We start from the raw sequence: 27,235 nt of genomic DNA on the forward strand, positions 1-27,235 counted from the left end.
CCTTTATCCTTTCACAGCTCCCAGTGTCTTCCTTTACCTTGGCCACATTGGGCTGACTTCCCCTATAGTGTGAATTGCCTTCCTCTTCTTTATCATTAATCCTTGGTGGCTCACACCCCCTCAGGAGAAGGATGAAACCGTCTACTCCTGGTCACACGTGAGTCAGGAGTTCCATGTCCCCACAGGGGTCCTTGGAATCAGTCTCTCATTGCCTGAAGCTTCTCAATATATTTGAAAATATAAGAGGGTCAATGAATAGGCAAGGTCTTAAAAAATAAACAAAGTGTGATGAAGAGCATGAAGGGTAGCAACTTGGCAAGGGGGCTGATCCTCAAAGAGCAAGAGTGGCACCCGCAGCAGTACCCCACATTGACCAGGAGGGTGCACCCTGCCACCTGACAGAGGGCATCACCTCAAAGTGGTCACGTGGCCTTCTTGCTCAGGGGATTCAAACCGGCTCTGTTACACGTTCTTTGAGCATGGCGAACAAAAGGAAGCCCCAAGGGCCAGATCAAAGCTGTAATAAGGATGGGATAGGGTTTTCTGATAAAAAATTTCAGAAGGCAGCCATTGCTACTACAGCTAAAGAATGAGCAGGTTATTATGAAAAATATTCCTCAACAAAATGTCCTTGTCCACCTACTCCCCACAAAAAACAATCTTTGATTTTCTGAATTCTTCTTTCCCAAGTGGTTTTAATGCTAAGTAGTTTAATTTTCTTCTTAAAAACGTCAGGTCTTGGGTGGACATGGTTTCTGGCATTTGCAGATGTTGCTGTAGCTATCACCATAAACAAGAAGAAACATGAGAACCAGAGAGAGGGATATATACACACTGTCTCAGGTGAACCCCTGAGGTGTCCTCACTAAGTCATGGCTAAGACAACTGGGGCTATTGAGTTCAGTCACCAACAGTCCTCACTACTTCTCTGCTTCCAATCCCCTGCTCCCCTGGCTACCTTCTCCTCTCCTCGCCTGCCCTCCTCTCCTCCTCTCTCCTCACCCCTCTCTATTGTCCCCCCTCCGCACCCTGCTCTCCCATCACTCTTTACTGTCAAGGCTTTCTCATCTGCTGTAAACCTCGCAGCCAGTTTTATGAACTCCTCTACAAGCAGTAGGTCCAGCACCTCCTTATGCAGCCAAACAAAGCAGAAATGCCGTGTGTGTGTGTGTGTGTGTGTCTGCGTTGCACGTGCACACATTCCTTGGCCACAGTGAAATAAAACACTGCCAACTTGTCATTGTTGTTCTTCTCTAGAATGAGCTTTGGTGCATCTCTGAAAACTATGGGGGTAACTGTCCCCTACTGAAACCCATGCCCTTTGCAGATTAGGAGTTGTAACATAGTTAGAACTGCTAATACACACACATATCAGGGAGTGCACTGAGGAGCTGAGCTGAGTGACCAGGACTTTAATCAAGTCAGCACTGGCTTGATAGCTATTCATACATCTCCTCCTATCTCTTTCACTAAGAAGATAATTTTAAACATGTCTTTTGCATAAGACTAAATTACCTCTATGTGATCATGAGGTGTCAATGGGATCAGGTACCAGGCATCAAAGACCCAGAACAAAACATCATATCAATGTGAATGAGGGGTAGTGCTGAGTGGAGACCCAAAGGCCATCTGTAGACAATTGGACATCCCTTTACAGAAGGTTCATAAGGAAGAGATGAGCCAGTCAGGATGCATTATAGCTCCGATGAAACATACAACTTTGCTCTAGTTCTTTAATGCTTCCTCCCTGCCCGTCCTTCCCCAACCCCCACCATCATGATTCCAATTCTACCTTACTAATCTGGCTAGACTAGGGCATGTACATAGGTACAGATTAGAGCTGGAAAAACAGGGAATCCAGGGCTGATAAACCCCTCAGGACCAACAATGATAGTAGCAATACCAGGAAGGTAAAGGGAAGGTGGGAGGAGAAAGGGGAAACCGATCACCATGATTTATATAAAACCCCCTCCTTAGGGGACGGACAACAGAAAAGTGGGTGAAGGGAGACATTGGTCAGTACAAGACATGACAAAATAATAATTTATAAATTATCAAGGGTTCATGAGGGAAGGAGGGTGGGGTTGGGAGGGGGGAAATGAGCTGATACCAAGGACTCAAGTAGAAAGCAAATATTTTGAGAATGATAATGGCAACAAATGTACAAAAGTGCTTGACATAATGGATATATGTATGGATTGTCATAAGAGCTGTATAAGCCCCCATTAAAATGATTAAACAACAACAACAACAAAAAAAGACAGACTACCTATGTGGCATTTTACATTCATTTCACACCTTCTCTGTGTGCTCAGGTTGTAATTCAAGCACTGTTTATTCAGTTTCTGATGGTCACGCCTTTAAGGGAAACAGTGATCAAGCATAGAGCGCTGGATGAGAAAAGGCAGCGGCGCATCATCTTGGGCAACTTTAAAGTACAACTGTAGCCAAGGCCAGGGGCGGGGAAAGTGGAGAGGCAAATCCTGAAGTTCTTTTTTCAGTCAACGTGGATGTGTTAGTGTGCTTCCTGTGAGAGTCACCATGCATACGTTCTGGACCTAGACTTGCCAGGGTGACATTTTTTGGCGCCCTGCCTGAACAGTCAAAAGCGGACAAAGTGGGTACATAAGTAAAAGTGGTGAAGAAAGCTAATGGTGCCCAGCTATCAAATGATATAGTATCTGAGATCTTAAAGGCTTGAAGACAATCAGGCTGCCATGTAGCTAAGAAACAACAAAGCCCACATGGAAGAAGCACACCGCACACCAGCTGAAGACAATGACACGAATGCTGAAGACAAAGCAGGTGCATAGGCAAATGTGGTGAAGAAAGCTGATGGTGCCCAGCTGTCAAAAGATACAGAATCTGGGATCCCATAGGCTGGAAGACAAACAAGGGGCCATCTAACTGAGTAACAACAAAGCCCACATGGAAGAAGCACACCAGCCTGTGAGATGACAAGGCGTCAAAGGGATCAGGTATCAGGCATCAAAGACCAAAACAAAAAAAACCATATAAATAAATCATAGCATTGTGAATGAGGGGGAGTGCAGAGTGGAGACCCAGAGGCGATCTGGGGGAAATTGGGCATCCACTTGCAGAAGGGCTGCAGGGAGGAGATGAGCCAGCCAGGGTGCAGTGTAGCAATGATGAAATATACAATTTTCCTCTAGTTTTTAAATGCTTCCTCCCCCCCACTATCATGATCCCAACTCTACCTTACATATCCAGTTAGACCGGAGGATGTACACTGGCACAGATAGGAACTGGAAACACGGGGAATCCAGAAGAGATGAACCCCTCAGGACCAGTGGTGAGAGTGGCAATACCGGGAGGGTAGAGGGGAGGGTGAGGGAGAAAGGGGTAGCACATGACAAGGTCTACATATAACCTCCTCCCTGGGGGGTGGACAGCAGAGAAGTGGGTGAGGAAGACATTGTATGGTGTAAGATACGATAAAAATAATAATAATTTATAAACTATCAAGGGGAAGGGGAGGGGGAGGGAGGGGAAAATGAGGAGCTAATACCAAGGGTGCAAGTAGAAAGCAGGTGTTTTGAGAGTGATGATGGCAACATATGTATGAATATGCTGGACACAAATGATGTATTTACGGATTGTAAAAAGAATTGTATGAGCCCCTAATAAAATGAATTAAAAAAGAAAGTGTGTCTGGTGGCATGCTTGTGATGCCACCGCGGTCCTTTGGGAAAGTAAGCACCATGGCGGATCAGAACCAGAATTTACCTCCTTAGTCAAACCAACCAACCACACTGCCACGGCGTCGATTCCGACCCAAACGACCTCTTAGGACAACTCCTTAGGGGAGTAAAAAGCCTCGTCTTTCTCCTAGATGCCGCTGGGGGGTTCGAATTCTCTGACCTTGTGGTTAGCAGCCCGATACGCCACAGTAGGGGGAATGAACATGCAGAATATAAGAAAGTGCATGGAATTCACTTAAAATACAAGCCACACCTGGTGGCGGAGGGCATAATACAGGAAAGCGGAAATCATTGGCTGTCACGTGGATTCTGACTCGAGGGACCCAGCGGGAAGGAGTCAAGGCCCTCATGGAGAGTGTGGCTGCAATATTAATGAACACAGCCTGCCATCTCTTTCCCCCTCGCGGCTTTTGCACCGCCGGCTTTCGGTGCTTTTGCACCGCTGGTCTTTTGGCTACAGCCAAGCACTGTTGAATGCGTGCGTTCTGCAATTATTTCGCTGAGTGGCTATTGAGCTCCAGAAGCTCTAGTAAATCCTGGGCATGTGCCCATGAACAAATACACCCGGTTTCTGCCCCCGGACAGCTGACGCTGCAGCCAGGTCGCAGACAAATTAGCAAACCCAAAACCCCACTGACTGCCATGAAACGAATGCCGACTCATTGCAACCCTACCAGGCAGGATGGAACTGCCCCTGTGGGTTCCAGAGGCTGCACCTCTTTAATCAGAGCTAGAAGGCCCTCCCTGTCTTTCTCCTGTGGAGAGCCCAACGCGGCCCCACGACGCCACCAGGTCTCCTGGACAAGTAAAGAGGCGATTAAAGTAACACATGAAACCAGCTAGGTGGATGCCAGGCTTTTCACACCGGTAAAATGCTCCGGGCTAGCGGTAAAGGTTAGGTGTCTGCGTGGCTCCACTGAGCACTGCCCTCTAGAGGTGTCGCCGAGAAAAACACTCCCGGGTCTTCACGGAGACCCAGCAATGCGGGAAGGTTTGCCTAGGAGGTGAACCCCTGGACCAATCAGGTCTCACCTCTCAAGTGAGCTAGAAAAGGTCGGCTTCAGGTGAGGCGGTTTTCGGGAACAGCTTGTGTGCTCACCCAGCCTGGGCAGCGTGCTTACTTACGCTGCAGTATTAACCCGAGTTATTGACTGTCTCCTGGCTGTATTGGACCTTAACCAAATCCTTTATTTCCCGAAGAAACAAGCAAATGAACAAAAATCTAAGTAAAGGAGCAACTTTGGTTCAGGGAGGGCCTGTGTTCAGAGCAGGGGTTCTTCCCCTTTCATCCTGCCTCGCCACCCCCACCCCCCACCACCGCCCTGGAGAATTTGTATTTCCACTCCTAATAGACTGGACCTCGATCTACATTTTAACACCTTAGCAATTGATTGGCTGTGTGTGTATGTTATATTAATGAGACAGGACTAATGTGTACTGTGCTTTCTTCACCGACTGCTGTCAATTCTGACTTGAAATGACCCTATAGGACAAACAAGAGCTGTGCCAAGACAGTAAATCTTGACTGGAGCAGAAAGCTCAGCTTTCTTCCACAGAGAGCCCGGGGAATTTGAACCATGGGTGCAGTCCCACGTTTAACCCACTAAAGCACGCCTTGAAGGTGTTCAAGGAGCCAGGAAACAAACTGAAGACCTCCCTCCAGAATGCAATGCACTCAAAGAGAAAGCCTTTCCCTAGACCCCACACCCAATGCTCCTTGAACTGGGAGAAAATCATGTCTGTCTGTGAAAGGCATCACTGTGTCGCATCTATTATCACAGCCATAGGGACCCCCACGGTCCCAAACGGGAAAGGAATTGGAGGTGCTAAGTGGCTCTCGAGATCACATGGCTATTTTGTTGTTGCTGTTTAATGTACCACAAACATGGTTTTTATTTAAAGACTATTCTACCAGCAACATTCTACCTTTCAGGGTAACAATGATTAATAGCTTAAGAAAAAGGAGAAAGAAAGAGAGAGAGAGAGAGAGAGAGAGAGAGAGAGAGAGAGAGAGAGAGAGAGAGAGAAAGAAACAAGGTTACATTAAAGTAGAACAAACTAAGAAACAGTCAAACATCGTGGGTTCTCTCCAACGGAGAGTATTCCCAGGTTCCTGCCTTTCCTGGGGTGCAGAGTCAAAATCCATTTTGGCGATCATTTTCTCCTTTGAGATTTGGTTGGATGGGTTCTGCCTCTTAAAGAGAGAAGCTACATCAGTAAGTAGTCGTGGATTTTCATATTTAGATGAAAAATCTGTAGCCGCCACTCAGAACTTGCTGCCTTTCCGACTCTAGCCCTGCTCTTTGCAGAAGTCATAACTCACAAGGTGTTAAAAGACTAGAAACAGACCAAGGAAACCTCTCATTTCCACCAATGCCGGATTGCTTGTGCTCACAATACAAAGGGTGCATCCGTATGATGAATCTGCAGCCTTCTGCTAAGCTCGGAGGGACAGTCGACGGCTACAAAGCACTCAGTCCATATCTGGTACAGTTGTGTTTTACACCCCTTTACCATTTGCTCTTCACATCAAAGTGTAACATAAAAAACCCTCCCTTTCCATTAAGTCCATTCTGACTTACACTGGCCCTCTAGATGTTCCCGCTCTATGGACTCCAGAACAAGGTTCTGGTTCCTTGGTGATCTTTACACGGGGTGGCATCTCTCTTATTCCACCTGGGCTTGTCCACTTGATGGTTTTATCACCACCCTACCTCATGAGATTGACTTAACACACATTCTATGCTAGCATTACCCATGAACATACCAAAGGCAACTTGTCCCCCCCATGGGATTCACCAGATGTATAAAGGTTAGAATTTAAGACACATATGTATTGAGGACACAGCTCAGTTCATGACATCAAGTTTGGTAAGGAGCAAAGACGGGACAATGGAGGTGAAGGGGGCAAGACTAAGACCCAGAGAAGGGTGTGAAAAATGAAGGAACCACCAAGTATGGCAGCCAAGCTGGGGCAGATGGACTGGGCAGTCCACGGAGAGCAGGAGCCAGCCTAGGCCAGAATTTGTGGTGTGATGTCCTCTCATGTTCCAGGTGTTAAAGAGCCACGGACAGGACTACCTTGTTGGCAACAAGCTGAGCAGGGCTGACATTCACCTGGTGGAACTTCTCTACTACGTGGAAGAGCTGGACTCCAGCCTGATCGCCAACTTCCCTCTGCTGAAAGTGACTGATTTCTGGGCTGAGCACCAGGCCTTCACTCGCCCTCATGTCACCACAATCAGCTTCTGGGTCCTGGTTCTGACTCATAAAAAGGCCTTGTTTGCACAAGGATATCTGACGTGCAGGGTACCCCTCTAACAGGATTTTACCCTGAGACAGAGCCAAGACTCCGCATCTGTCTGCCCAGCCCTCTCTCCATGGCTGCCCCTGGTTGCACTGCTCTCTGGGACTTCATGCTCTCTCTGTGTCTGTCTGAGTAGGCCTCTTTCCCACTGATATCCTACCAGGTCTCTGGCCCATCGGTCAGATGTTGGGTCCCTCCCTGAATAGCTTGCCCCGTCTTCAGTGGTTCTCTCTCACCGGGCAAATGTCTTTTTCATTCTGTCCTATCCCATCTTCATTTCTGTTCATTGGACACTTTATTGGTGCTGCCATCTACAGACAGACACACATTCTTCCTTGTATTGCACAAGCACAGTGAATGTACAAGACGTCTCTAAGGATGAAGATGGGGAAGTCTGGGAGATGAGGAAAGTCTTAGACAAAGTAGCCTTCAGGGGAGGGTGCTATCAAACAATGCTGCCTTCCTCTTATCTTGCTCTCTCTCTCTCTCTCTCCCCCCTCCCCCTGTCTGCTTCACATTTGGGTGCTGAGGGAGGGACATGGTGGGGGTGGGTCTTGGAGGGTAGCAGGTGACTTGGGCTGATACTCCTCCATGAGGCTGTGCTGTTGTCCCCTGCAGGCCCTGAAAGCCAGAGTCAGCAGCCTCGCCAAGGTGAAGAAGTTCCTGCAGCCTGGCAGCCAGAGGAAGCCACCTGCTGATGAGGAAACTTTAGAAAAATCCAGGACGATTTTCAAGTTTAAGTAAAGCAGACATGGAGGCTGAACACATGCAGAACAAGTCTGAAATTGATAAGCGATGAAGCGCTTTCTAAATCCTTCATCCTGGCTGGTGTGAGGGTAATATACACTTGAAAATTATCTAGGTCAACTAAATACTAAAACTGCTGTGGACATACCTTATTATGTTTTGCTCTTTAAAAAAATTATGATCAGATATAGAGACACAAATCACAGAGAGAGACAGCTTTGTTGTCTAGCTGTGTGGGATTTGCTCTAGAACATGACCTTGGGATTCTACCCATTGCGGATGGGTTGATTCTGATTTCACATAGGACTGCGTGGAACCACTCCCTTGGGGGTTGCTAGTCAACTCCCTCTACATTTGTGTTTCTCAGGAATTTCTGAAATATGAACTTACTGAGATCATCCTATGTGCTAAGTGCCGTGTCCCAGTATGGAGACTTGTCTGCAAGCCAGAAAAAGACCCCGATCTCAGGAGCTCGCTGACTAAGGCCAGAGCAGAAAGGAAACACCTGCTGTCAAAACAATGTTATGAAAGTGACCAGGGAGAATGTGGGTGAAGGGCGAAGGTTCCAGTCAGAACCAATAGCATGTGCCAAGGTTCAGAGGCTGGCGAGGCTGGCTTGCGTGTAGTACAGAGAAGAAGGGATGCCATAGAGGTGCCAGTTTCAGCAAGTAAAATACGGGGCAAGCAATGAAATGTGAATTTTAAATGAACAGCGAATAATCTTTTTAGTAAAGTATATCCCCAAAAGTACTTGGAATGTAGTTATGCATAATACAATCTATATTTTTGCCAAAAATCCACACAGCAGGGGATTAAATAGAAATATACATACATATATATACACTCATATATACATTTTATTTTAGATTTAAAATTTTATTATTAATTTGGAGTTAATATATATATCCTATCAATCCATAGTTCAATCACATCAAGCAGTGTTGTACAATTGCTGCCACGGTTTCAAAACATGCCTTTCCTTCTTGAACGCCATGAAATCAGCTCCCTTTAACCCAGCCCCAAACCCCTCTTCCTGCCCCGAAACCCCTGTTCTACTTGCTGTCCCTATAGGTTCATCAATCCTGCGGTTCATATCCCAAAAAACAAATAAGACAACTTCAAGAGGGTAATTCCCCAATGACATAACACCTCTGAGATAAACCCTAATGTGAACAAAAACATACAGAACATACGAATCCTATGCTTTCTCTGGCAAGATGCTGCGAGACAGGACCCCAGGATGTCATCCTTTTGGTCACCTTACTTCCTGAAACACTGTCATCCCCCCCTCGCCCCCGCACACACACACATGCAAAGAAGTCTGCAACTTTGCATCCCGGTCAAGAGAATCCTAACAGTTTCTCCAAAGCCAGTCCCCACTGGCTGCCAGAGAGAGTCAAACACATCTGCAGACTTTGTTTAAAGACATGGTCAACCTTGAAACGAAACACACTAGCTTGTTGTTTTGCAATAAAGGATTGACTTGCTCTTTGATAATCTAGGACACCCGGGGTGGTTCCGGAAGAGGTGGGGGAGTGGCTAACTGCACTCTGAGTCTCTGGGCCCAGAAGGTTTGATTTAACTGCATACACCGGTTCCAAAGACAAGAGCTGGTGGGTGGTGAGCTAAGCAGGGAGCAGCGGTTTGTGCGGTGAGTACTGATGTAATTTACCTTCACATGCTATTCCCTGGCCTCACTTGTCGAGAGCTAGAGAAAGATGTCAAAACGGTGTCTTTAGAACAGGAGAGACCTTGTTTTGTGGGCTCATTGGACCTGTTCGGTGTGGGTCAGCGAGTTTTGGTGTGAGTAAGCCAGTGTGAGACTGATTGATCTCTGCAGCAATGTGAAGCATGAAGCATGTAGAGAAGAAGGACAGGAGAAAGATGAGCTACATTAGAGGGAAAGGAATCGTTTCAGGTTTCGTGAGAGCATGTCCAGGGCCAGAGGGAGTATAACCATTTATGGTACTGTTGCTTTTCCAATAGAACTGACTCAATTTTAACAGAAGTCAATACACATTTGCTCTACATTTAAATTTGTTTGGCTGGCCCGCGAGAGGGACAGGAGTCTAGGTGTTTCTTTGCCTCTGCTTGCCCCTTGGGCCTCTACCTCCTACTGAGAAAAAGCCACCCCTGCCCACCAAATTAATGCCAGGGCCCTGAAATGAATCCAGCCCTGTAAGAAATGAGCTGCTCTGGTGGTGTCGCGAACTGGGAAGTCGGCCGCCAAACACAAAAGCAGCTTGTGTCCTTGAGTCCTTCTGTGGGAGAAAGAGGAGACTGCTCCCATACAGACTGAGTCTCAGAAAAACGGAATCCATTGCAATCCGAATGAACCTGGTGGCTGTGTGTTGGGTTTGGGGTTGGTTTTCTAAGAAACACTCAGTGACAATGTCCAGTTGAGATGCCACTGGCCAGGCAGGGTTTTGTAGGTGTCGTTCTGCCCCAAGATGCAAGAGAGGCTTATGGCGAAGGGTGATCTAAAAACTTGTAGGTCGGTCAAGATAGGTAGAGATTTTAATCTTCTAATGTGAGAGAAGCTATATTTATAACCAAACAGAAAGAACAATCATCCCTTTCACGTGAATTGAGTTTTCCAAGTTCAGCCAGTACGCCTTTACTTCTTTTTTCCAGTATTTCCTAATCCTCTCCGTCAGCCAGGTTAAACAGTCCCCGGCTTATGAGGACCTTTCCACATCTCTCTGGCTCCGTCCTAACCCGTGTCGCTCATGGCACAGTCCCACTGGTTTGTATCAATGCTGGGGGATTGGGTCTGATCATCGCACCACAGCTGCACGGTGTCATTTGATGTTTCTAACATACTCCTGCTCCTAAACCAAGTTCAAACGAGGGAGTGGTACAGCGGTCTGAGAGTCTGACTGTATCCGGCAGTGCCCTCACATCACACCTACCACTCTGAGAGAGAACGTGTCACCGGTCTGTCCCCCACGAGCCCACAGGGGGACACAGATGTTTACATAGGTGCTATAGACTCCTATGTGGGCTGGGACAATTCCAAATTGAGCTGTACTCTTGTCAATAATGAAACAAGCCCCGTGAAGCTATCACAATGCTCCCAGACTTCTGGATATCTTATAGGCTCCACAATCCCTTGGGAATGCCCCTCATCATTTCCCAAGGACGTCACCCACGTCAAAGTAACCAATAGTGGAGGTTTAGCCTGAAAACGTCTTTTTTCCCAAGACCCGAGTCTCTCCATTTTTGCATATTCCCTGTGGCCTTCCACCCTGTTGTATAATCTTCAACAATCAGGTACTGTATCATCTTCCAAAAACATTAGCTGCCCACTCTTTGAGCCTAAGGCTGCCAAGGGCACAGAAGCAAAACCTGCTTTGTGACTTTCTCATCCGTTGCTCTGAACTGCCTGCCCCTTTGCAAATGTCCCTGTCTTTCTCTCTCTCTCTTGCTCTGAATAAATCCCCCAGGTTGGCCTGCTTTTACCCCTACCCTAGGAATGGATTTGCTCAACGACAGCACTACTGGATTCTGGCTCAGCTTTGCCACGAATCCATGTCCTGGGCCGTGAATCTCAGTGCCCTGGCCATTACAGAATGAGGGCGTGATTCTCCTTTTTGTCATCTGACACAGCTGTCCTCTATTTTCCTGTAACACCAATTGTCACAGAACAGTCAGGTCTTTGGAAGACTGTTGATAAATGCAGAGTGAACGTGCAACGTATCAAAAACACTGGGCCAGGAGCAGGAGTAGGATTCTCACATTGGTTCTGCCATCAAATCCTCCTCCCATGAGCACTAGCACCTGGGTCTAAAAGGGAAACATGAGAAGATTTGAAGGGATCTCACAATGCTGACCACGGATCAGTGAGGATTGGGGCAAGGAAGACCATGGTGGGACTCTTCCAACCTGCCATGAAGAAGCCACACATTCCAACCTTCTGTGTGGTTGGTGCTGTTCAAACGTGCATGCTAAAGTACATCATTGTCTTATTCCTTTATCCACTCATTCTTTCATTCAGGTCGAGAGAAAACCAAACCTCTGCTACCATGGCAGGAAAGCCCACGCTACATTACTTCAATGGTCGAGGCCGCATGGAATCCACCCGCTGGCTCTTGGCCGCAGCTGGAGTTGAGGTAGGTTCTGAGCCAGGTTATGGACGTCCTTCTAAAAGTGTCTGTCCCAATGTGCTTTTCTCACACAAGGCAGGAGACTTCCATATTAGATGGCCTGGCAGTAGTGTGTGCCTTCAATAAACAGATCATGATACTGGCAATCGAAGGTAATCCATGTAATACACGATACAAGTTATGCAAGGGGCAAAAGCACACGGTCATCTGAAAGAAAATCATCCAACAAAATTCGACACCATTTCCAGATAACTCTGCAGAAACTTAGTAAAGAAGGGAATTTCCTCAAGCAGTTAAGGTCACTGCTGCCCTCCCCAGCCCTCCACTACTCTCACTCTCAGTGAGAAAAGACTGCCCCCGCCAGCCCCACCCCTGTAAGATCAAGCACGGAACAGGAAGGTGCCCTCGGTCTCGCCACATCTGTTCACATTGTATTAGAGCCTCTGTCCAGGGAAATTCAGCAAGAAAGGGACATAAAAGGCTTCCAGATGGGAAGAGAAGAAGCATCCGCATCCCTATTTGCAGATGACATGATCTGAATCCAGAAGGGCTCCTGGAAAGTAAAGCAATGTGTTGCGGATCCAGGCAGCATTCACATGGATGGATCTCAGAATCGGGTTGAATTCAAAAGGCCAGATACCGATGAGTATCATTCCACTTTAAATCTCCATTTATTAACTCTACCAAGGGAAATCTAGATGAGTAGCCTATTTGTGGTTGCCTGAGAGAGGTAAAGGAGTCCTGCTGGTTACACATGTTGAGCTGCTAACCACAAGGCCAGTGGTTCAAACCTACCTCCCAGCTATGTCCTGGGAGAAAGGTGGGTCTCTGTGCCTGGGAAGATTTACCGCTTTACAAATGCTAAGGAGCAGCTCTAGTCGCCCCTTTAGCATCAGTGCGAGTCAGAATGGGCTCAATAGCAGTACTGTTGGTAGGGAGGATTGACTATGAAGATGCATGAGAGAATTTATCGGGGCGACAGGAAAGTTCTGTGCCTTGATTTCTGTGATACAGTTGAATGAGTGCTTACCTATTGTGAAACTTCATGGCACCCGGTCCTGAAAAGGATTATCTTCCATGTAAATTTTTCCTGGATAAACTTGATTGAACCACCTGTTACCAATTACCGAAAAGGAGACAGAGGTGTAACTAAGTAACATGTTAAATCCCTGCTTCAGGGCGCCTGGCAATGAAGGAAACAGTGTCCATCACCACCAGCTCAGCAGGGTGCTCCTTGTTAAACATACTGGAAAAATAGTTTGACGTGTTTGCAACAAACAGACACAGGACCATAGATGTTATTAAAGAATTACCGTGGTGAATTTTCAGGTGTGGTAATGAATGGAGGTTATTTTTAAAGTAGTTCCATGTTCTAGAGCTGTATAATGAAGGACAAAGTTTTACATGAAATGATTACTATGGAGGGAGAGCAGCAGAGGTATAGATGATGATATTTACTTGAGTGGATAATTATGGAAGTTATGGGGACAAGTGATGGCTTCAATGGTTGGATTATAGACACTGGGAGGATCGTTATATCTGTAGCTATACTAAAAATCTCCAAGATATAACTATGCAACAAAAGAAAATGAGCGCAATTAAGCTTACAATATAAATCACAACTGTGAGGGTGAGGGAGTCAGTGATTGTAGTTACCCCAAAAACCCACACCCTGCAGTGCTTCTGAAACTGTAAATCTTTTAAATTAATTTATTAACTATTCCAAATCATTTTTTGGTAAAAGCTTTAGTTTTTATGCCTAAAAGGCCAATTATCCTCTAAAATGATAATCCAAATACTTTTATACTTCCCTTCTTACCTGTTTTTAAAAACTCATGTAATTATTATTATTTTTTAAATCGTGGCAAGGTATGCAAAACAAAAAGTTCTCCAATTCAGCAACTTCTACATGTGTAATACAGTGCCATCGATCAGACTGTTGGGGTTGCACTGTCATGATGGAGTGCCTTTTCCAAATTCCTCTCCTCCCTGAACATAAACTCAGGGACCCCTAAACCAAAACTCTTCCTCTTTCACCCACGGTAGTAGTTGTTTAGTAGTTTTCTTGATAAAATATTCACAAGGCATACTTTTCCATAGCGATACCACTTTTAAAAAGAGTGTATATACATCAATGCAATCCATTCTAAAGATCCTTCCCCCTCCCACATTCATTGTTTGCTCCCCAATAGACCTCACCTGCGCAACTGCCCACAAATGATTTCATTAGGAGCTAATGCAGACATCATCTCAAAGTTCAATCATATCAAGCAGTATTGTACAATCAGTACCACAATCAATTTCAAAGCATTTCTTCCTCCTTGTGCTCCGTGATAGCAGCTTCCATTGCAACCCCTGCCTCCCCTGCTGTACCCCCACAGGAACCCTCACTCCAATCACGGCCTAGTCTAGATTCATCTGTCCTGGGCTTCATATACTGGAAACAGAAAATTTCATAGTAGAGAGCCAAGAGAAATCCCAACGATGTCAGACAAGAGACAACACAGATAAGCCCTCATGAAAGAAAGTAGAGGAAGAAAACCCAAACATAACAGCTATTAAAAACCAAACCAAGAACAAAGGGTTTTGGAAGGGATATCAGATGACAAGGTGTTAATCATTGAGATCTGATCTCATTTTAATCTGCCATCGGCGCCTCTCCAGGACCAGGCCACTCCCTCCGTCAATGGTGTGAGCCAACAGGCCCAAACAAGCCAACAAAATCTAAGTGCTGCGACCTTTGGTTGTTTCCTCTTACTAAATGAGTAACCTGTTTGCGCACAGTTCCCCTTCTGTTGCATGGTTAGGTTGGCTCCGTGGGGAACCCCGTACAGAATGAGCTCCTCCCAGGAAGATGGAGCCCAGGGCCAGGTTGAGAGCAACATGAAGTCCCAGCCTGGAGGGTCACAGTGGAGGGCTGGGAACTGCCCAGTGACCTGCTCAGGGCTCGCAGGTCCTCCGTGCCCCAAGGGTGACAGTCATAGCCCCATTGCTCACTCCCACTGGTCTCCAGCCACTTCACAAGCAACACCCTGCTCACTGAATGGATCTCCACCGCAGCTTGAGGCCCACCCACCATCCCATCTGGCTGTTTTTGAACTAGGTCCTCTGTAAACTGTGACCACACACGGGGTGCCTGGCCTGACCTGTGGGGTTGGGTAGTACCGTTGCAAATGCTACACCTGAAGGACGAAAATGAGCCCGTACTCACACTCAGATGAGGACACTGCGGCCCGCAGAGGTTCACGAATGAGCAAAGGTCACAGAGTGAAAAAGGTGAGATGCAAACCCAGGAAGACAAATCAGAAACCAAGCTGTCTGGGTCAGGAGTGGTGAAACTGCACAAGGCCCTCGGTTAATGGGCAATTATGCGTCTCCTACATGTTCCCTGGGAGGAGATAGAGAATTGCAGGAATGGAAGCCTGACAACCAAGGGAACCTATTTTGCCCCGAGGGAAGCGGCCCTGAAAGAGGCGAGCAACATTATGGCCAAGACTGTAATTGGTGGCAGACATTTGAATGGCCCCCAGTCCAGAGAGGAAGAGCTCTGATGGAGTGGTTACAGAGTGGGCTGCCATCTGCAAGGTCCGCAGTTCGAAACCAGTTCTCGGGAGAAAGATGGAACTTTCTACTCCCATAAATAGTTACAGTCTCGGGAACTCACAGGGTCTCCTATCCAGTCCTATAGGTTCCCGATGTGGAGGCATCATCTTGATAGTGGTGAGTTTGGGTTTGAGTTTGGCCCAGTGGTGTACCCTACGATGGGGACACACACAGTCCTATACTCATGGGACCTGGAGAAACTGACTGTCCCAAGATGCTCAACCTCCTGAAGGACCACAAGCTCCCTAGGCTCTTCCCCCCAAGGGCATTCTCCTCCCTAATTCTAACCTAAGGTCAAGGACAAGATGGAAGTGCAGGGACCTTCAGGAAGCAGCAGCCAGCTGCTGCGCCCAGGTCCTTTGCTTGGTGAATCTGATCGAATGAATCCACAGGGCCACCATCAGACTCCTCTTGGCAAATTCACATACTTTACTTTCGCCAATTCAGTTTGAAAGCTCTATCACTCTGCTGAATGTTGGAACAGGATGTTTTTACTTTATTTTTCTAATTGTCTCTGTTTTTCAGTTTGAAGAGAAATTTATAGAAACCGCTGAAGACCTGGACAAACTGAGAAATGGTAAGGGCACTTTCCAACACTCCGGGGGGAGGTTCCTTCCCAGAAGGCTGATGTGGAGGCTTTGACGCCTGGCAGTACATTTATGGGGTGGGAGAGAGGGAGAGAATTGCCTGAAATGTAAGATATGGGTCTGCTGGGGCAGGTCAGGCAGCCCTCTCACACTAAGGACGGCTACACTTCTAGTAGTCTTTGCCCCAGAAACCACTTCTGTGCCCGCCTTTGCCCCACACCCCCCTCCGCGTATCCCCCAATCCCATGCCCTCCCCCCCCAGCCCTGAGAAGGTTCTCACTTTGCTCTCACAAGCTTCTGTGCAACATGAAGAAGCCATAAATACTTTAGGATCCCACACTGCCGTGCTCCCAAAGATACACAGACATGAGCATCCGACTGAAAGGAGGCAGCGGAGGTGTGGCAATGACCTTCTTTTCTCCATCGTTATGGCCTGTGACAAGGTGGTAAAAAGCAACAGATTGCACTCACTTCCATTGAGCCCAGGCTGACTCACAGAGACCCTCTGAAACAGGAGAGAACTGCCCCTGTGCATTGCTGGGGTTTTAGCTTTGTTTTTTTGAGCCTGTAGCTCTTTAGGGGAGAACAAAGTCTCATCTTTCTCCCGCAGAGCTGCTCTGGTTTCAAACCGCTAACCTTGGGGTTAGCAGTCCCACAGGTCACCACCACATCACCAGGACTCCCGGACTGGTAAGAGCCTAGCAATATTGCAGGCTCGGCTAAAGGAGGTCATGTTGAACAGGTTGAGAGGCCAGAGGAGGGAGAAACTGAGCAATGAACATCATCTCGGGGCCAGGGAAACAGAGCCTGCCCAGCACTTGCACCCTGCCCCTGGTGTGATGGAAGGAGCTCAGAAAGAGGTTCCTACCCAGCAACCCCTCTCACTGTCCTTACCTGCCAGGAACACCACGAGCAGGATTGGGGGGTTTCCCATTTAAAATGGACCCTGGCTGGCAAGCCTGATGCAGTCACACCCAGCATCCTTCAAGCTTGTAAAATGCAGCAGAGTCAGGTTTACGTCTGGCTGGAAAATAATCAGATAAAGAAAATTAGAGAATAAAAATTAAAGTGGAGTTTGATTAGAGAAAAGAAGGTTACTGTAAAGCTGAAAACCCAGAGTTGTTTCAGTTGATGTGTTACCTGGTCATCATTGTTTCTTTGGGTTTGCAGCTTCTGTCACACCAACAAACTTAATGTCTCATGTTCAAAGAGCGCGATCCGCAAATCATTGCGACCTCACCTGTTCTTTTCTGTCGTTCAAAAGACGGAAGCCTGATGTTCCAGCAGGTGCCCATGGTGGAAATCGATGGGCTGAAGCTGGCGCAGACCAGAGCCATCCTCAACTACATCGCCTCCAAATACAACCTCTACGGGAAGGACATCAAGGAGAGAGCCCTGTACGCCTCCTTTCCTCTACTCCAATCAGCACAGAACGCGGGGACCACGTAGATGCCACCTGGGCTGCACAGAGCATGCTGGGCCTGCAGGAGAGGCCTGGAGGGCAGGCGCCCAGGGCTGAGTGGGCCCCTGGCAGGGAATCCTGGCTCAGCAGCAGGCTAGGCCTTAGGCATGTTGAGGGAGGTCCGGCAGAGCAGAGGCCATTGAAGAAGAGGGGTGGAGAAGTAAGGGTTCACTCAGTTCGTGGCTAGGGCAGAGCCCAGCAACAGAGGTTTGCAGATACTGAGGACTTAGAAGGCAGAGAGAGGCCAAGATCATTCTGCAACATCTCAGGGTTCCAGGGTGTGCACATCAGCAGCTGCTGGGAAGAAGAACAAAGGATCTGAGAGTCTGCGGAAGAAGGCTGAGGAGGGAGGGATCCAAGGAGCTGGTTCTCAAGTCCCACCCTGATGCAGTGGTGAGGAGGGACCTTGCCAGTCAGAGGCTGGTGGACTTGGTGTGGTGAGAAGAGGGAGGGGACTTGCCTGTCATGGTGGTGGCCTTGTGACCTCTCTCTTTAGAAGATGTCGGAGGTAGGTCTTTGCCTATATACCTCACAGTAGTGTTTGTAGGACAATTACGGCAAGCCTTAGGGACAGTATCTCTTGGTGCTTGCAGTGATTCTCTAAATTTCTGCCTTGGCTTTTACCTGCAACAGGTCACCCAGGTTCTCGGTTACCTGGTTTTGCTCATGTATTGAACACACGTTGGACAGTATGCATTGAACGCACATGCATACAATATGTCAATTGTCAAAACAGAACATGAAAATGATAGCACCATGACTAGCCCCCAAAGCACCCAGTAAAGAAGAAGGTCCTTCTGAGTGACAGAATCCCAGGTGGAGACTTTTGGGTGACGGACCCCAGGTTGAGACCTCTGAGTGACGGAATCCCAGGTGGAGACCTTCTGAGTGATGGAATCTCAGGTGGAGACCTTCTGAGTGATGGAATCTCAGGTGGAGACCCCTGACAGCTGTCCCTTTTTGTCTTGCAGCATTGACATGTACTCAGAAGGGGTGGCGGATTTGGGTGAGATGGTCCTTCTTTTGCCAATAACTCCACCAGGGGAAAAAGAGGCCAAGATTGCCCTGATCAAAGAGAGAACTCTCAACCGTTATTTCCCTGCCTTCGAGAAGGTGAGTACCATCCGTGTGGTGCTTTGGGCAGCCAGACTCCACCGGGCAGCAGCCCAGACTCCACCACAGAGCAGGAGACCAGGGGCTGGGCATGTCCGGCACATTATACTTCATTCCAACAAGTTTCATTCAATACCTTGACTCCCCTTGATACTAAGCAAAAACTCTTAATGCATATTAGTCTCTATAAGATAAGTTATAAAAATTGACTGTGAAGACAATTTTTTCAGTTATACAGCCAAGGTGTAATTTTTCCAAATGTTTCAATTTCCTAGGAGCTCTTCTACAGTTCTCTAATTGACAGGATTTCATAGTCGTGTGTCGGGCTGGCCTTTGGAGCATGCGTGGGTTCAGACCACAGTGTGCAGAACAGGATTTCGGTCTGAGCTGTTGTTGTTGTTAGATGCCATCGAGTTGGTTCCAACTCACAACCACCATCTGCTCCAGAAAACTGAGCAGGGCCCCGCCCTGTACCATCCGCACAAGTGGTGCTAGGTTTGCGGCATTGTGGCAGCCACTGTGCCCAGCCATCTCGCCGAGGGGCTTTTTTTCTCTCTTTATCTCTACGTTCAGAAGCATGATATCCTTCTCCAAGGACTGCTCTCTCCTAACAAGCAGTCCAATGTACTTGAGATCAAGTCTAGCCATCCTTGCCTTGCCTCTACTCCTTCCAAGTCATCCAGGGTCTCCTCCAAAAGATTTATTCAGGAAGCTTTCTTTAGAAGGGATGGAGATTGGGCAACTAACATCAACATGTCCTCCTACAGATCATCCGTTCATTTTTTCAACTAATGCTCCTTCATTCTTTGTAGCTCGGGCCCTATTCCAAGAGCAAGGGAGATTCAATAGTGTCTTAGGCTGGATTCTCTGGAGACCCAAAACCAGTGACACATATATATGAGTGTATATCTAGAGAGAGGTTTACATCACAGAAGGAGCGCTGGGCGTGTGGTTGTTATGCTTTGGGCGAATCTGTGAGGTCAGCATTTTAAAGTCACCAGCCAGCTCCTTGGGAGAAAGAGGAGGCTTTCTACTCCTGTGAAGGGTTAGAGTCTTGGAAAACCACCAGGGCCATTCTACCCTGTCTTATACAGTTGCTATGAGTCAGAATTGATTTAGTGGCGGTGCATTTGTTTAGATAAAAGAAATGGAGTGCCCACAGGTATAAGCAGGCAAGTTCCAAGTCGGTGAGTGAGATGAATTCAGTAGGAGCTGGAGGTGAAGAACCCAAGATTGGCAGGTCAGATAACGGGCATCTGGCTGCAGAGGTATATGGCTACAAGCTGGCAGGCTGCGGGGAGTTCCTAAGACTGCCAAGCAATCTTTCAGGCCACTAGCTCATGTTCTCAGAATTGAAGTTTGGTGAAACAGATGCAGGATCCAGACCCAAGAAAAGGCAAGCAAGTTTTACCACAGTGTCCTTTTCTATTATACGTAAGGAGATCGCATCATTGGGGATTCATAGGTGGTCATTGCTAAACCACTGAGAAAGCTAGCCCAGCTAAATGAAGACCAATCTGTAACTGTCACAAATGAGAATAAGATAAAAGGCCTTCATGGCTCTTGTGATGCTGAAAGTCTAGGATACAGTCGCGGAAGACAAACTATACAGCACATGGCAGATTAAGGACATCTGCGATTAGAAATTCCAACAGCTCTCTCTGTGAACATGTGTATTCTGGATGAGCTTTTGACATTTTAGCTTTATATGAGGTAAGTCTGCAAAATTCTCCAAGCCAATCCAGTCAGAAAGAAAAGTTGCCAATATGGTCGACAATGGCTCATCTTTAGGTATTGACATGATGCGTGTGTTTTTTATCCTTAGTATTTTACTGGAATATTTAAGGGTATTTTACCTCTTTTCCTTATATTTTATTTGGAATATTTTACGATGGAATATTTGAAGATGAATTCAAGTAGACGGAAGTTTATTTGAGAACAGAGAGAGATAGAGACTAGGAAGTGAGGAAGCACATTGGAAATGTAGATTCTGAAACAGCATGGTTCTGAAGAGACGCTGTCTGAGTGGGAAAGAAGAGGTAGGATCAAGGACAACAGGAGGAAGGGGAGAGAGAGAAAATGAGGGGGGGGAAGAGAGAGAGAGAAATATATATATATATATATATATATATATATATATATATATATATATATATATATATATATATAGAGAGAGAGAGAGAGAGAGAGAGAGAGAGAGAGAGAGAGAGAGAGAGAGAGAATGGAAAGAGAGACTCACCTGAAGTGTGGAGGCTGCATCATTTAAAAGTGGCTAGAAATGCATAGACCCCATGTGAAGCAGGGGCTGGCCTTGGCCCCTGTGGGAGGTGCCTGGGATGGAGTGAGAGGGAGAAATGCCACAATGATGTGGGAAGGGAGGAGAACATTCTGGCCTGGCCTTCAGCTGAGGATGAGGAAAAGCAGCTGAAACCCTCTCTGTCCCTGAGTCTGAACATCCCCAGTAGGAATAGGAGCGTGGGAGCAGGGCTGCAGGGAGTCGGGAGAAACCCCTCTTGAGTGTGCAGCTCCTGGTGTGATGTCCTCTCGTGTTCCAGGTGTTAAAGAGCCACGGACAGGACTACCTTGTTGGCAACAAGCTGAGCAGGGCTGACATTCACCTGGTGGAACTTCTCTACTACGTGGAAGAGCTGGACTCCAGCCTGATCGCCAACTTCCCTCTGCTGAAGGTGACTGATTTCTGGGCATGGAGGCGATGGTCCATGCACAGGCGATGTTCTGAGCCCCAGCCCAGCCCAGGCTTTCAGGCCCCCTCATGTCACCAAGATCAGCTTCTGGGTCCTGGTTCTGACGCATGAGAAGGCCTTGTTCGGACAAGGACATCTGAAGGGCAGGGTACCCTCAAAGAGGAATTTACCCTGAGACAGAGCCAAGACTCAGCATCTGTCTGCCCATTCCTCTCTCCATGGCTGCCTCTGGTCGCACTGCTCTGTGGGACTTCTCTCTCTGTGTCTGTCTGAGCAGGCCTCTTTCCCGCTGATTTCCTACCGGAGCTCTGGCCCATCAGTCAGATGTTGGGTCCCTCCCTGGACAGTTCTCCCTTCTCCAGTCCTTATGGATCACTGACCAAATGAATTTCAACTGTCCCCAAGGGTTAGCGTTTTTTCATTTCTCTATCTTCTTCATAACTCCATCGCCCTATGTCTTCCTTCTGTTTGTTGCACTCTTTATTGGTGTTGCTATCTGCAGACAGACACACATTCTTCCTTGTATTGAACAAATGCAGTGAATGTACAAGATGTCTCTAAGAATGAAGATAGGGAAGTCTGGGAGATGAGGAAAGTCTTAGACAAAGTAGCCGTCAGGGGAGGGTGCTATCAAACAATGCTGCCTTCCTCTTATCTTGCTCTCTCTCTCTGGGTGTCTGCTTCACATTTGGGTGCAGAGGGAGGGACACGGTGGGGGTGGGTCTTGGAGGGTGGCAGGTGGTCCTCTCGCTCCTCCCTGAGGCTGTGCTGTTGTCCCCTGCAGGCCCTGAAAGCCAGAGTCAACAGCCTCCCCAAGGTGAAGAAGTTCCTGCAGCCTGGCAGCCAGAGGAAGCCCCCTGTTGATGAGGAAAGTTTAGAAAAAGCCAGGAAGATTTTCAAGTTTAAGTAATGCAGGCATGGAGGCTGAGCACATGCAGCACAAGTCTGAAATTGATCAGTGTTGAAGCGCTTTCTAATCCTTCATCCTGGCGGGTGTGAGAGTAATAAACAGTTGCAAATTTTATAGGTCAGCTAAATAATAAAACTGCTGTGGACATAAATTAGCATGAGTTGTTCTTTGGATTATAATATAATCTGAAAATCAATAGTCCAATATCCCTGCACCTGTACTTTTTTATTTCTTTTGGAATTTCCTGTTTGGGATTTGCTGCCAAATTTAACTGTGTGATTTCACCCACTGCGGTTGTGCCATAGGGCCCTGTGGACAGAGTAGAACAGCTCCTACTAGGCTGTGGATCCTCCCTGGAACAGACAACCTCATCTTTTCCCCTTGACGTTTGCTGTTGGGTTTGAACCACTGGCCTAGAGGCTAGCAGGATGTAATCCCCCATGCTGCTGGGACTCCATGGTTGAAACCAGATTGGCAGGAACTGCTGAGCTGGAGGCTCATTATCCTACTATCTCTGCAGAAGTTTGAACTTATTAGCCACTCCCTTGGAGAGAAATGAAGCATTCTGCTTCTGGGATGATTTATAGCTTCACAACCTGGGAGGGGTAAGGCAGATAGGCAGGGATGGGATGTCCATTGATGCACGCCCAAGAGAGCCAAGCACGAGAACAAAGGGTAACGCGCTGCACATGCTGACAAGCCTAGGTTTACCAACTGTGGACACGGGTGGGCATTAAGCATGGATCGGCCCACCTGGGCCAGGTGAATTCAATCCAGTCAATGGGGTTGATCTGGGGTCATCCACCATGCCTCCCCCTGGAATCCTTGAAAAGTTAGGAGCCAGGGGGAGAGAGGAGGAACTGAGGAGAGAACATGAGCAAGAACTTGAGACAGTCTTTGGAGGAGAACTTGGGAGAGAGATCTTTGCGTGACGCCGAGCAGTCTCTGCCAGGCTTCTTGGTCGGGAGGAATCCTATGGGTGCCGCGTAAAACCTGAAAATTCTTCTAACTCTCATTAAACTCACTTGGATCACGAGCCAGGCTTTGGCATGAATTCTTTTCATGTGGAGCCAAGGACCTAGGTGTAACTCTATCCCCAGAGAGATCTTCCATTAACTGGTTCCGTGTTGGATATACAAGTTAAAGAGCGAGCTACAAGGAATCCCCTCCCTCCCATCCTGGTCTCACTGGTTTCGGCATTCTCTGGACTCTTTTCACCTCACCACCCCCTGGGAGATGGCGCGTAACTTGGAAGGAGTCAGGCTGGACTGCTTCAGCAACATCTGGGAGATGGATGGCTCCCCGAGGCGCCCCATGAGGACAGTAGTAATGTATTCCCGTGCCCCTCTCCTCCTTTTGGTGTTCGGGATTTTACGTCTGTCGCTCTGTGCTCACCTTCTTTGGAGTTTGCATGAATTCCCCAGGCTGGATTCCTGGGAGGAAGCTGGGACGCTGTGGCCTGAAGGCCATTCCCCAAACCTCTTTGCATCTCAATTGCCCAATGCTGGCTTCCCTCTAGGCCGGAAGTGGCAGCACCCATTTTCCGCACCACTGAGTCGCAGCACCCTGGCAGCATAGTGCTACCTGGTGTCCGCCATTTTTGTTACGGGTCAACGGAGCACATGACCCTGCCAAGGTGGCGCCTACTGCTCCAACTCCGGGGGGGTGGGGGGCATGGGGGCGGTGCCTGGGTAGCTAGCCTCTCCTCCGGTCCCAGGAACTAGCCCCTTCTTTAGTCCTGGAGCCAAATGATCTCCTTCCCCCCACCCCCATTCCCTATTAGTTTCCTTGCTCTTCCAAACAAGCTGCTTTGGTGTTCTACCTGTGTGGGTTGGTATTTAATACCAGTTGGTTTTCTGTGGCCCAGGCCTAGGCCAAAGGTGTTCGTAAGCCAAGGCAGAGTAACTGTTAGCTTTTGCCTTCCAGTGATGCTACCTCTGGCAATTTCTGGGACAGCTCTTAATGCAGCTCCACCATCTGGATGTTCCAGTCAGAAATTCTGATTCTTTAAGGGTTCCCGAGATGCCTGATTGACATCCCTTCCCTTCAGAGAATTGAGAGTCTTCTCCAGCCAGCAGGCATCTTTGAAGGCCGTGGGGCCACGTCATACAGTGGCCCTCATAGCTTGTGATCTGGAAATCGGTCAGACCAAAATATCACCAATGGTCTCCGACTCCTCCTGGGCGGGTGCACCTGCCTAAGGCCCTAGATTCACGACACTGCAGACATGGGCGCTAAATCTGTGATTATCTAACCTTGAGGCATCGAGCTCTTGATAATCTTCATGTATTTGCTTTCCAGATGGGGGAGACCAGCTCGACACCCAGGAATTACCCCCTCGGATGCATGCAATTCAGTTGGGAAAGTGGTGGGAGATGCCGTACATTAGAGCATTCTTCCTTTTAAGGAAGTACAGGGGTCTTTATTCCCAGTGCACCCAGGACCCCCTGAGGGACCCTGGACAAGAGGGAGACTGTGGCCTCAACCCTGAAGCAGCCCAGAGTATTCTCCCTGTAGTGGAGGCAGCAAGGGAGCTTGGTCCCCAAGCCATTTACAAGCCTTTTACTCTAATTGAACTCAAGCAAATTACAAGTGACTTGGGCAGTTACCCTAACAAACCCGAACAGCACATAGAACACTTCCAGCACCTCACTCCAGCCTGTGATTTAACCTGGAAAGATGTAGTGGTCATACTGGGACAGACCATGACAGAGTTTGAGAAAGAGTGTGTGTTCAAATGTGCTAGGAAGTTTGCAGAGGAGTTACATGTGGTGAATGAAAAGTGCCCTGTAGGGGGAACTGCTGTACCTTTAACAGATCCTGCTTGGAGTCATAGTGAGGCTCAGGACAAGAGGGCACGGAAACATTTCCTGATGTGCATCACGGGCAGACTAAAGTCAGGCAGGCAAAAAGCCATTAATTATGCCAAGGTGACAGCGATTCACCAGGGACTTACCGAGTCTCCTGTAAGTTTCTTAGAGAGGCTAAAGGAAGCCCTAAAGAATCATAGTGCTGGAGACATTGAATCCTATGAGGGGCAAGTCTTGCTCAAGGACAACTTCCTCACACAGGCTGCACAGGACATTCGCAAGAAAGTCTAAAAACTAGTGCAACGGCCAGTGAAGGAGCTACCTTGGAGTAGATGGTGGCTTGTGCCAATAAAGCTTTTTACAATAGCGAGCAGGAAAGGGAGGCTCAAGCCAGGGAGAAGGAGGAAAGAAAGGACATTAGGCATGCCCAGGTATTAGCTGCACTCAATAGCAGACGCCCGTCGAATGCCTCCCAGGTTTCCCAGACTTTTGTACCAGGGACCAAATGCTACATTGCCAGCGACCGGGTCATTGGGCTAGGAACTACCCTGACCGGAACGAGCCTCCTCAGATACTATGTGTCCATTGTGAGCAGACAGGCCACTGAGCTGGCCTCTGTCCTAAGGGCCAAAACCTGGAAGGAAGGCACCCACAGGCCAGCTGGCAGCTGGCAACGGAGGAGCAGGATTGAAGGCGCCCGGTCCGGACGGCCCAGCAGCAAGAGGTAACTGTTACTGGTCTGAAACCTAAGGTGAGCATCGGTTTGGCAGGAAGGTCAGTAAACTTCCTTTTAATACTGAAGCCACCTCTGTCCTTATTTCCTTCCCTGGACCCCTGGCACCCCACACCTGCTCCATCCTGAAAGTGTCAGGAAAACCTGTAGTTTAACATTTTACTGAGCCTCTCAGATGTCTTTGGAATAACTTCTATTTTTCTCATAGCTTCTTAGTGATACTTCAATGTCCAGCTCCTCTCCTAGGCTGAGAACTGCTGTCGAAGCTGCACACCTGCATAGTCATCGGGCCCCATCCTGGTCCCTCTACAGCTTCCAATTGCTCCTCACAGTGGAGGAGCCTCAGATTCCCCCACAGCAACCGTGGGAGCAGACAAATACTCCTGTGAGCCATTGGACAGTCTTAGGATGATATTTCATCACCACCCCAGGACAGATAAGGGCTACCCAGTTGATTCTAACTCAGACCCCTCACAGCCTTTAGGCCAGTGAATACCTTTCCTCCATTTGTGTGTTTAAAATGACCAAACTCTGTGACACTAACCTAACTTCAAGGGTACTGCCACCTTACAATCTTACCCATGTCTCACTTAAGCTGTTCACCTGTTGTTTGTTTTCCACTTCACAGGTTCCCAAGGCCTCTAAACCAAGTGTGCCAGCTCCAGGACCACTGTCTCTTAAACCCACCTCAACCTTATCTATCCTGGGCTCTAAATGGACAACCCCTTCTAACAGAGTAGGAAGGGTATGGACCCAAAACCCCACTTCACCCCCTTTGCCAGCAGCAAGTAGCTAGAGATATCGTCGTCAAGTACCCCAAAGATTTGGGTCCATAACTCTTCAGGGGGAAATGTTAGGCAGATAGGGCAGGGATGGGATGTCCATTGACGCATTGCCAAGAGAGCCAAGCACAAGAACAAAGGGCGGCCACTGCACCTGCTCAAAGTCCTAGGTTTTCCTGCAGTGGGCAGGAATGGGCATTAAACCTGGATCGGCCCACCTGGGACAGGTGAATTCAATCCAGCCAATGGGGTTGATCTGGGGTAGTCCACCATGCCTCCCCCTGGAATCCTTGAAAAGGCAGGAGCCAGGGGGAGACAGGAGGAACTGGGGAGAGAACCTAAGAAAGAGCTTGTGACAGACTTTCGAGGATAGCTTGGCAGAGAGATCTTTGCGTGACGCCGAGCAGTCTCTGCCAGGCTGCATGGTCGGGAGGAATCCTATGGGTGCCGCGTAAACCTGAAACTTCTTCTAACTCTCATTAAACTCACTTGGATCATGAGCCAGGCTTTGGCGTGAATTCTTTCTCGTGTGGAGACAAGGATGGAGGTGTAACTCTATCCCCAGGGAGATCTTACACTTGCTCATGTTATGTTTTGGGGCCAGCTGCCTCCTTTTACATTGTGTTTTGTAGAAGTCCTTCATTTTTT

At 47.9% G+C, this 27,235-nt stretch overlaps 2 protein-coding genes across 2 annotated transcripts in view; one reads left to right on the top strand and one right to left on the bottom strand.

Moving 5' to 3' along the window:
* TMEM14A (transmembrane protein 14A) overlaps window positions 1-27,235 on the bottom strand; it is a 248,263-nt gene that overhangs the window by 94,859 nt on the left and 126,169 nt on the right. The window lies entirely within an intron of this gene.
* Window positions 11,790-22,262, top strand: LOC142452901 (glutathione S-transferase A1). The gene is made up of 6 exons (XM_075554062.1): window positions 11,790-11,888; window positions 16,011-16,062; window positions 17,337-17,469; window positions 18,506-18,647; window positions 21,203-21,334; window positions 22,137-22,262. The coding sequence occupies exons 1-6, from the start codon at window positions 11,802-11,804 to the stop codon at window positions 22,260-22,262; spliced, it is 672 nt and encodes a 223-aa protein (XP_075410177.1). The 5' UTR covers window positions 11,790-11,801.

Source organism: Tenrec ecaudatus, chromosome 7 (assembly GCF_050624435.1).
Source record: "Tenrec ecaudatus isolate mTenEca1 chromosome 7, mTenEca1.hap1, whole genome shotgun sequence".
Lineage (NCBI taxonomy): Eukaryota > Metazoa > Chordata > Mammalia > Afrosoricida > Tenrecidae > Tenrec > Tenrec ecaudatus.

Coding starts and splice junctions, on each gene's coding strand:
- LOC142452901 (XM_075554062.1), top strand. CDS start 11,802: ATGGCAGGAAAGCCCACGCTACATTACTTCAATGGTCGAGGCCGCATG. Junction 11,889..16,010: donor TGGCCGCAGCTGGAGTTGAG/GTAGGTTCTGAG, acceptor TCTGTTTTTCAG/TTTGAAGAGAAATTTATAGA. Junction 21,335..22,136: donor CCAACTTCCCTCTGCTGAAG/GTGACTGATTTC, acceptor TGTCCCCTGCAG/GCCCTGAAAGCCAGAGTCAA.